Here is a 10,740-nt window from a genome sequence, read left to right as displayed (position 1 = left end):
TTCTTTCGTAAAAAGGAACTCATTACTGAAACACTAAAACAAAAACAAGAAAAACAATGGGGGGACATTTTTAGATATGTTGTTTGGAAGCAACATTGTGCTACACTAATAATAGGCCTATATATTTTTTTATTATTATTATTAATATATTTGTAATGAAAGTCACTTTACATTTTGTGTGCAGAATACAACAAATGTTTAAACTTTTTTACTCAACAAAAAATTGCTGTAACTACTACATGGCATATCCTAACATAATTGGCTTCTAGCTAAATGTTGCAGAACATTAACTAAAATGTTTAGCAAGTAAGTGATAAAAAGGTAGATACTTTAATAATGTGCATAGCAAAAAATACAAAATAAAAAAAATAACTAGAATAGTGCAACAGTTGGGTACAGGAAGTAAAAATTCCATTCATTTTCTTCAAAGGTGAAAAGATTTTTAACAGTAACTTACTGTACAAACCTTTAAACTTCCTGGGCTGTTCGGTAATTTTTTACTGATTTCACTTTTGTTTTTGTAATGAAAAAAGTTTCCTCAATCTGTGTGGTACAAGAATTTGTGACTTTTCCCAGACTTGCAATCTGAGCATACAAAAAATATGTGGTACACAAAAAATGTTTTGCCTAGAAAATCTAATAATGTTTGTCCATAGAAAAAACTGTTGACTTATGCACCAAAGTTAAATCCTACTATTAGGGCTGTGTACATATCACTAATCCCAAGTTTGAGAAATAGTAATAGCAATATTTGCCGTAACAAACAAACACCACTAATAATCATAATAAAATTCCTTACGCTGTACGCTGGTTGCCAAGCTGCAAACAGGTGTATTGGCTTTAAACACAGCTTGTCCACAGGATTGAGAGTTAATAATCATATTTTAAAGGGGTCATGACATGAGGAATCAAATTTTACTTTGATCTTTTGACATATAAGAGGTCATTATACTCTAAAAAAAGTTTCAGAATGCAAAACGTGCAAAAAGAGCATTTGTTGAGGCAAAGCTGCCTAAAAGATTCATCCTCTACTTCATCAACCTTGTGATGTCACACCATAGTAGACATTTGCATCTGACCACATCAACAGCCAATGCCTACTTTACCTTATTACTTCTGTAGAACGCCCAGCAGTGATGAGCATTGAGATGACAAGTAGAGAGAGCAGTAAGTCAAGAACAGAGAGCCAATCATAACACTGGGCGTTTACTGACAAGTCTTAAAGAAGAGGCAGCACCAAAACCGAGCGTTTCTGACTGAGGTTCAGAATGAGGGTGGAAAATAATAATAATACTATACTTTACTGTATGAGAAAACCTCAAGGAACATTTAAAAATAATGAAAAGGCATGTCAAGACACCTTTAAGGTTTATATAGCTCTGGAAAAAAATAAGAGACCACTGCAAAATGATCAGTTTCTCTGGATTTACTATTTATAATTATGTGTTCAAGTAAATTATCATTTTTGTTTTATTCTATAAAGTACTGACAACATTTCTCCCAAATTCTAAATAAAAATATTGTCATTTAGAGCATTTATTTGCAGAAAATGTCAACAGTTCAAAATAACAAAAAGATGCAGTGTTTTCATATCTCGAATAATACAAACAAAACAAGTTCATATTCATTTTAAACAACACAATACTAATGTTTGAACTTGTTTTTAATATTTGGTGGAATAATCCTGATTTTCAATCACAGCTTTCATGCGTCTTGTCATGCTCTCTACCAGTCTTTCACATTGCTGTTAGGTGACATTATGCCACTCCTTGTGCAAACATTCATGCAGCTCGGCTTTGTTTGATGATTTATGGTCATCCATCTTCTTGATCACATTCCAGAGGTCTTCAATAGTGTTCAGGTCTGGAGATTGGGCTGGTCATGACAGAGTCTATATCTGGTGGTCCTCCATCCACACCTTGATTGACCCGACTGTGTGGAATGGAGCATTGTCCTGCTGGAAAAAACAATCCTCAGAGATGAGGAACATTCTCAGAGCTGAAGAAAGCAAGTTTTCTTCAAGAATAAACTTGTACATGGCTTGATTCAAGCGTCCTTCACAAAGAAGAATCTGCCCGATTCCAGCCTTGCTGAAGCACCCCCAAATCATCACCGATCCTCCACCTGGTCATCTAATGGTTAGACGGAGACCATGGTGGATCAGTGATGATCTGAGGCACACACTGCGGAACTTGGTTGCACTGGTCCCGCTGCACTCAAATGTTAGTCTGGAGCCCTTCATCCATCTGCTTGAATTCAAGAAACTTAAGGTGTGGTTTTACATTAATGATGCATATCACCTGCTTATTTTATTCACAAAACTGGAAAATTCTGAAATGCACCAAAGGTGCATAGAGCAAATAACACAATTTATGAGTGCTTTTTTTTTTTTTTGAGAGCACAAAGTCTCAGCTTTTAAATTTGGACAAATTATTTTTTTTAATTTGGACAAATAGTTAATCCAAAAAAGGTTGAAAACTTCAGCTCTAAATGACAATATTTTTATATGTAATTTGGGAGAAATGTTGTGAGTACGTCATAGAATAAAACAAACATTTTCATTTTACTCAAACACATACCTCTACATAGTAAATCCAGAGAAACTGATCATGTTGCAGTGGTCTCTTAAGTTTTACAGAGCTGCATGTTGTTTAATGATATTTTACTTAAAGCTGCACTTAAAGTAACTTTTGTCTTTGAGTCATCTTGGACTTACAGTGACACCTAGTGTCTTGGATGCTGCATCATTTAAAATCAATAGTTTTCAGTTTCAGATGTCATTGTAGAACATGTAATATTCACAGTCAGTCATGATTACTTTAATGTGAAAGTGTCAAATAACAGGACAATTTTCACACATTGATAATCAGAAGATTTTCCCACTGGATAACAGGATTGTTTCAGATATAAACAGAGCTGCCCGTTCTGGACATAACTTTGGTAGTGTGAGTGGCAGGGTAAATTTAAGGGGTTGCGCACCAGACGGGTCTGATGGCGAAATTACAATTCATGTCTTTAGGAGTTTAACTTTTTTAATGAGGAAAACATTACTGAGTGCACCCTCAAATACAAATTATTCATAGCTATTTAGATGTCAAGTATTCATAAGATTTAAATCTGCCTTTGTTAATATTTTGATGTAGGTATTTCAAAATAAAAGACCCACTTATCACGTTCCTCGAAATTTCCAGGAAGCTCCATAAAGAAACAATATTTTCATAACGGCATGTCAGTACAGCTAGAACAGTGCAATATGAGGAATGAACATCAAAAGAGATTGCTTCTTATTTTTATTTTGTCCACAGTTGCATACCACTGTTGCTATTAATGTTTTATTTGTGAAAACTGAAAATAACTTTCTGCTATACTGAAATCATAAATAAATCACATGAACATCAAACCCACAAGATATACAGACGTGATGTTCACAATATACAAATCTTTTAGAAAAAGAAAAACAATGTACAAACTTCACAATGCACCATCAAGGACAACTAAAAGAGCAAAGCACAAGCCACAGCAAAGAAAAGAGCTTGATTCCCAGATAAAACTCAAAATGATAAAATGTATACCTGGAATGGACTTTTAAGTTGCTTTGAATACAAGCAGCTGCCAAATGCATACTGTAAATGTCAAATGAAATGCCAATATTTTGAACGGTTAATAAGGTGCAGGATTGCCTTTTCTGGGACCCTGAACAAACTTCAGAATTGAGGGAGTCTTCTATTCAGAGCTGCCTTAACACTGCAGCGTAAAGACACTTATATTGTCAATAAATGCAGTACCAGGGATGCATCAGTCAAGGAACACTCTGTCCCTTTTCTCCTGTCTTTTAAATGACTGTGGAAATGCATACATTAACATACAAAATCCACTACTATTAAGTGCAATTTGCTTCATTTCAAGCAAGAAAAAGAAAGAAAGAATCTGAAACAGATGATTAATAAGCTTAGAATTAATGTAAGGGGTATGAATAAAAGTGCAAGATGTTAAAAGTCATTAATGTCAAACCAGATGTCACTTGCATCTTGCCAAAACAAAAAGGACAACAAATGTATTAGAAATGCTCATAAGGCAATCAGAGTAATGCTGTATGTGGCATATATACAACCAATGATTTCTAATAACTCTAAACATGTTTGTAAAATTAAGTGCTCCCTTTTTCACTGATAAAAAAATAAATAAATTACTCGCTTTTGTGCCCCCCGCTGGACACGCGGTAGAAAATCTGTCAACGTGAAAGCTAAATGTGTGTCTGCCATTGAAGTCACGTGCTGCTCACATGCATTATGTGTGAAACAGACCCAAGACATGGCAAGACTTTTCAGTTTCATACATTAAATTACAGGTGATCATGGGTATTCATGCGTTAAGTCGCCAGGACTCATCTACAGCTGGAATTGGCGACTGTCATAGCCAGATTCGATGTCATTCACATGCTCTTCTGAAAGGCCAGATGTGTCGTGGTTCACCTCCTCTTGTGTGTCAGTAGGGATGAATGTGCTGCTGTCTTTCTGAAATGGAGAAATGGTGGGGATTTCATAAGCGAAATACTTTTCTAGCACTAGTAGGGGTGTTGTAGTCATGTAACTCTGCTCCTGCATATGGAAAGAAAGAAATGGTTAATCTTGGTACTGCAAAAAGCAAGTCACTATAGACAGACTTGTCACAAATAGAAAATTCTGCTACAAGAACTGTAAAAAAAATCCCCAGTACTTTAGTGCCAAGTCAATACAAAAATGAAACAAAAAAAAGGAACAATCGGAGTCTTTCTGCAGTAGTAGTACAGAGAGTACGGACTTCTTTTTACGTTTGCATGTGCTCAAGAGTGCTCGTGGTAATGCAGATACGCACTTTCATGTCCTAGGGGTTGATTGACCTTTTTAATTTTTGTTATGTGGAGGTCTCTTTAAAACTGTATAGGAACATTTTTACCATGCTTTCATTATTTACTTTTGGCACTGCTCAAACGCCTTTTATGTACATATTTGACTGTTTTAGACTTGTCAATATCAAACTAAGAAAATCCATTATAAAAATGCAAATTACTTGTTTAAAACTGATAATCTAAACAAAGTGTGAAATAAACAAACCATTTCAATACTGATTGTGTGAAAAATTATTTCTATATATTTTCAATAATTACGACTGTCCAACAGCCATTTCCACTACATCAACCAATTTTGCCCCAATTATGTTTTTTTAAATGTTAGTATACTTGTTACCCAATCGACTAAAGTGTCAGTGTAGGGCATATTTGAGATGAAATATGAGGATTACACATTACAATAAGGTTCCATTTGTTAACATTAGTTAATGCATTAGGGATAATGAACAAACAATAAACAATTATTATTATTATTATTATTATTTTTTAACTGATTAATCTTTGTTAATGATAGTTAATAAAAAACTATTTTTCATTGTTGTTTCATAATGTATTAACTAATGTTTACATATACAAAATTGTATTTGATGTATTACAATGTATAACTATATAATGAAATTAGCATTAACCAAGATTAATAAATGTTGTAAAACTATTGTTCATTTTTCGTTCATGTTAACTAATGTTGTTAACTATATTTCAAGGAATAGTTCACCCAAAAATGAAAATTCTCTCATCATTTCCTCACCCTCATGTCTTCCCAGATGTGTATGACTTTCTTTCTTCTGCAGGACACAAATGAAGATTTTTTAGAAGAATATTTCAGCTCTGTATGTCCATACGATGGGTGAGAAACACATCAATACTGAAGTCCTTTTTTTTTTTTACTATAAACTTTCAGATGTGAAACTGAAACTAAACAGGTGCTACATGTGACTTTCAGATATGAATGTGAAAGTGGTTTCATAAACAAACCTATCACATAACTTCTGAAGATGTGGAGTTAACCACTGGAGTCTTTGGATTATATGGATTACTTTTGTGCAGATTTCTTGGCCCCATTCACTTGCATTGTATGGACCAACAGAGCTTCTAAAAATCTTTGCTTGTGTCCTGAATGTAAAAAGTATTAATGCACAATAAGCGTGTAGACTATATCACTCATTTAAGTAGTTTTGTTAAATTGTTTTCTGTTTTTAAATTTCAGAATGTTTACTTGAATACTTGATACTTCGGTTAGGCCTACCTAAAAAAACATCAAGCACTCTATGAACTTTGTTCTATTGCTTTTAATTTGTTTCTTTGTATTACTGACTGTATTGTATTTCTCTTGAATAATAACAATGTTTACTTTGTCCACATCCACTCTAATCCATTGAATCCTCCATTTTCAGTTTCTTAACGTCATCGTTTTCCAAAATCGTTTGGTTACGTATGTAACCTCCGTTCCCCGAGGGAGGGAACGACACGTTGTGTCGGAGAAGCGACACTAGGGGTCTCTCTTGAGCGCCGATATCCACCTCTGATCTATGAAAAAAGGCCAATGAGAGTTGGCAGCCGGTATCTGCATGTCCCGCCCCCGGACATACGGGTATTTAAGCGGCGCAAATACGGGAGTTCATTCAGGATTTTTCTGAGGAGCCGGAAATGGTCCGGCCGCAACAGTGGCTCGGTTCAGCGACATGGCGGAGGAAAGACACAACGTGTCGTTCCCTCCCTCGGGGAACGGAGGTTACATACGTAACCAAACGTTCCCCTTCTGTCGCTCTCTCCACGTTGTGTCGGAGAAGCGACACTAGGGGACCCATTCCAATCTTGCCATGCGCTGAACCGTGTACGTGAACCGCCGATACAGAGGCGGGCAGGGATTTCATCCAGTGCCACGCATCGTCTGTACCTGGCTGCACGTACCCTTCCCCAATGCCCCATAAGAACATCGGAATCCTTCTAGTTACCCTGAGAGGGGAACAAGGCGATGTTTGCCAAAATGGGAACGGGCCAGCCTGGCTGGGCCTCTTTTCTCTCTATGTTTCTCGCATAGAGCAATCACGGCCGGGGCCCTTACACGCATATAGGGAAGGGGGTCTTACCCAGACCCTGCGGAGACCACACCTGCCCTTTTTCTTGGGGAGGAAAAGTGGTAGACAGTCACATGGCCGTATTAGGGCTCGTGTGGAAAGTATGGTGCGGTGGTAGATCCAGCCTCGAAAGGGGGGAGTTGCTACAGCACGGCGACCGGGGCAGCTGTAACTGCCTAAGGGAGACACTGGGGTCCGCTCGTAAGGGGACAGAACCGTGCAATTACACACAGGGGGAGTCCGAGCAGGAGGCCTTACCTGTGGAGCACCTATACCAGTACAGGGTAGCCATCAGGGTACCCGCAGTGGCTTGGGTCGGCGAGTTCCTCCGCTGAACCGCGGACCCAGAGGGCTGGGGAGGTATCAACCAGGGTCCCGACTCGGAGTGGGGTGCCCTGGGAAGAAGGCGCACTACTTTACCGTGACGTCAGGAAAAGGGCGCTGGGCGCAAGCGATCCACCCGGCCGGTCGGTCTACGTGTTACCGAGTTCTACGGGCTCGGACCTGACAAAACACGAGGCGCTAACCGACTCAACGCGGAGGTTGTAAAACCTCGCGAAGGTGTTGGGTGTTGCCCAACCCGCGGCTCTACAGATGTCTGCTAGGGAGGTGCCCTTGGCCAGTGCCCATGAGGACGCAACACCCCTTGTTGAGTGAGCTCGGACCCGCAAGAGTAGGGGCACGGCCTGGGTGTGATAAGCCAGTGTGATGGCGTCGACAACCCAGTGGGCGAGCCTCTATTTGGAGACGGAATTCCCTTTCAGCCGTCCCCCAAAGCAGACAAAGAGCGGCTCAGAGCGTCTGGTGCTCTGTGTGCGGTCCAGGTAAATGCACAGGGCGCGCACTGGACATAGCAACAAAAGGGCTGGGTCTGCCTCCTCCCGGGGCAGCGCTTGCAGGTTCACTACCTGATCTCGGAAGGGTGTGGTAGGAACCTTGGGCACATAGCCCGGTCGCGGTCTTAGGATCACAGACGTATCTGCCGGACTGAACTCCAGGCAAGTGTCGCTGACAGAGAACGCTTGCAGGTCCCCGACCCTCTTGATAGAGGCGAGCGCGATCAGCAGGGCCGTCTTAAGAGAGAGGGCCCGGAGTCCAATTGAATCAAGCGGCTCGAAGGGAGGTCTCTGGAGTCCTGCCAAGACTACCGAGAGATCCCAGGAGGGAACTAGGCCTGGCCGGGAGGGATTCAACCTCCGGGCGCCTCTCAGGAACTTGAGGATCAAGTCGTGCTTACCCAAACACTTGCCGTCTACAGGATCGTGGTGGGCGGCAATGGCGGCAACATACACCTTGAGGGTGGACGGGGACAGCCTCCTGTCCAGCCTCTCCTGTAGGAACAGGAGCACTGACTCGATCGCGCATCTCTGCAGGTCTTCAGTTCGGAAAGAACACCAATCTGCGAACAAACGCCACTTTAGGGCGTAAAGGTGCCTGGTAGAGTGGGCTCTGGCTTGGTTGATTGTATTCACAACGGTCGCCGGTAAGCCGGCTAGCTCTTCCGCATCCCTTCCAGGGACCAGACGTGGAGGTTCCAGAGGTCTGGGCGCGGGTGCCAGAGCGTGCCCCGTCCCTGAGAGAGGAGGTCCTTTCTCAGGGGAATTCGCCAGGGAGGAGCTGTCGCGAGAAGCCTGAGTTCCGAGAACCAAGTCCGAGTGGGCCAGTAGGGGGCCACTAACGTGACATGCTCCTCGTCCTCCCTGACCTTGCACAGCACCGGTGCAAGGCGGCTCACTGGGGGAAATGCGTACTTGCGCAGCCCCGAGGGCCAGCTGTGTGCCAGCGCGTCTGTCCTGAGGGGAGCCTCTGTTAGGGCGTACCAGAGCGGGCAGTGGGAGGTTTCCTGGGAGGCAAAGAGGTCTACCTGGGCCTTGCCAAACCGTTCCCAAATCAGCTGGACTGACTGGGGGTGAAGCCTCCACTCCCCGCCGGGCAGGCGTTGTCGTGATAGCGCGTCCGCTACGACGTTGAGCTTGCCGGGGATGTGAGTGGCACTCACATCCCCGGCGACTTGAGTCGCTGCTGGCTCCATAGGAGGAGATGGCGGGCGAGTTGTGACATGTGGCGGGAGCGTACGCCGCCTTGGCGATTTATGTATACGCCACCACCGTGGTGCTGTCCGATCTCACGAGGACATGTTTGTCCCGAACTAACGGGAGGAACTTCCTGAGAGCAAGAAGGACGGTCAGCAACTCCAGGCAATTGATGTGCCAACGCAGCAGGGCCCCTTTCCAACGGCCCGCTGCTGCGTGCCCGCTGCACACGGCACCCCACCCGGACCGGGAGGCGTCGGTTGTGACCAGAACGCGTCGGGACACCTGCTGCAGGGGCACTCCTGCCCGTAAAAAGCAGAGGTCTGTCCAGGGTCGGAGTGTTTTGAGGCAGGCGGGGTGATCCTTACCCGATGCGTGCCGTGGTGCCATGCTTGTCTCGGGACTCGAGTCTGGAGCCAGTGCTGGAGTGGTCTCATATGCATCAACCCCAGCGGCGTGACCGCCGCGGAGGACGCCATATGCCCCAGGAGCCTCTGGAAAAGTTTTAGAGGGACCACTGTGCCTGGCTTGAAGGAAGCAAGGCAGTCCAGCACCGACTGAACACGCTCGCTCGTGAGACGTGCTGTCATTGAGACTGAGTCTAACTCCAACCCGAGAAAAGAGATGCTCTGAACCGGAGTGAGCTTGCTCTTTTCCCAGTTGACCTGAAGCCCAAAGCGGCTAAGGTGCCGGAGCACCTGGTCTCTGTGTGTGCATAGTAACTCTCGAGAGTGTGCTAGGATGAGCCAGTCGTCGAGGTAGTTGAGAATGCGGATGCCGGCTACTCGTAGCGGGGCAAGGGCCGCCTCTGCGACCTTCGTGAAGATGCGAGGGGACAGAGACAGGCCGAAGGGGAGGACTTTGTACTGAAACGCCTGGCGAACGCGAACCGTAAGAAGGGTCGGTGTCGTGGCAGAATTAAGAACCAATCGAGTTCTTTGCAAAAGAAATTGCAAACCAATCTAGATGCTGAACGCCAGCCAGAATATTTCTCTGCGTGAGCATTTTCAACGGGAGTTTTAACAAGGCCCGATTGAAAACTTGCAGGTCCAGGATTGGTCGTAGGCCGCCGCCTTTCTTGGGTACAATGAAGTAAGGGCTGTAGAAACCCTTCCTCATTTCGGTTGGAGGGACGGGCTCTACCGCGCCCTTGGCCAAGAGGGTCGCGATTTCCGTGCGCAGGGAACTGGCATGCTCGCTGTGTACCGCGGAAAAGCGGACGCCCCTGAAGGGGGGCGGGAGCCGGGCAAACTGAATTGTGTAACCGAGTCGAATGGTCCGGTGCAGCCAGCGTGATGCGTTGGGGAGCGAAAGCCACGCTTCCCAGCTCTGCGCTAGGGGCACCAAAGGGACGAGTATTTTTGGCCTCGCAGCGGGGCGGAACAGGTAATGCAGCGTCAGGCGGCTTCACTGCGGCCTGAGGCTGAGGTGCTGAGAATAGACTCAAAGCACTTACCTTGCTCCGCACATCCGGCAGGGGGCAGGTTCGTGACTGAGGACGAGGTCTGATGCTGGCGTCCTCTGGACTCGTCTGAATCGGCCGGCCGGGGGACAGTCGTGGGCAGGCGGAAGGCGGGATCGCCGTGTCCAGTGTACCGGGACTGTCGTAATCTGAAAGCAGATTGCCGTGAGAACGGCATTTGTGGGCCAGGTGACCCAGAGGCAAAGGAAATAGCTCTTATTGAGAATGTGGGTACCACAGCCCCCGTCAGGGAGTGTGGCAAATGAAAAAACAAAGGAT

At 44.3% G+C, this 10,740-nt stretch overlaps 1 protein-coding gene across 2 annotated transcripts in view; it reads right to left on the bottom strand.

Moving 5' to 3' along the window:
• Positions 1 to 3,284: 3,284 nt before the first annotated feature.
• The window catches only part of LOC127660287 (interferon gamma receptor 1-like), a 30,542-nt gene continuing 23,086 nt past the window's right edge, over positions 3,285 to 10,740 (bottom strand). Inside the window, exon 7 of one of the 2 annotated variants that reach the window (XM_052150418.1) lies at positions 3,285 to 4,598. In XM_052150418.1, the coding sequence (XP_052006378.1) occupies positions 4,389 to 4,598 (210 nt within the window). In that variant the 3' untranslated portion in view covers positions 3,285 to 4,388. The remainder of the gene's footprint in view (positions 4,599 to 10,740) is intronic. The other variant, XM_052150419.1, reaches the window with a different exon arrangement.

This window comes from Xyrauchen texanus, chromosome 20, assembly GCF_025860055.1.
Source record: "Xyrauchen texanus isolate HMW12.3.18 chromosome 20, RBS_HiC_50CHRs, whole genome shotgun sequence".
NCBI lineage: Eukaryota > Metazoa > Chordata > Actinopteri > Cypriniformes > Catostomidae > Xyrauchen > Xyrauchen texanus.
The sequence above is the reverse complement of the archived record's forward strand: the minus strand, read 5'-3'. Positions and strand labels throughout refer to the sequence as shown.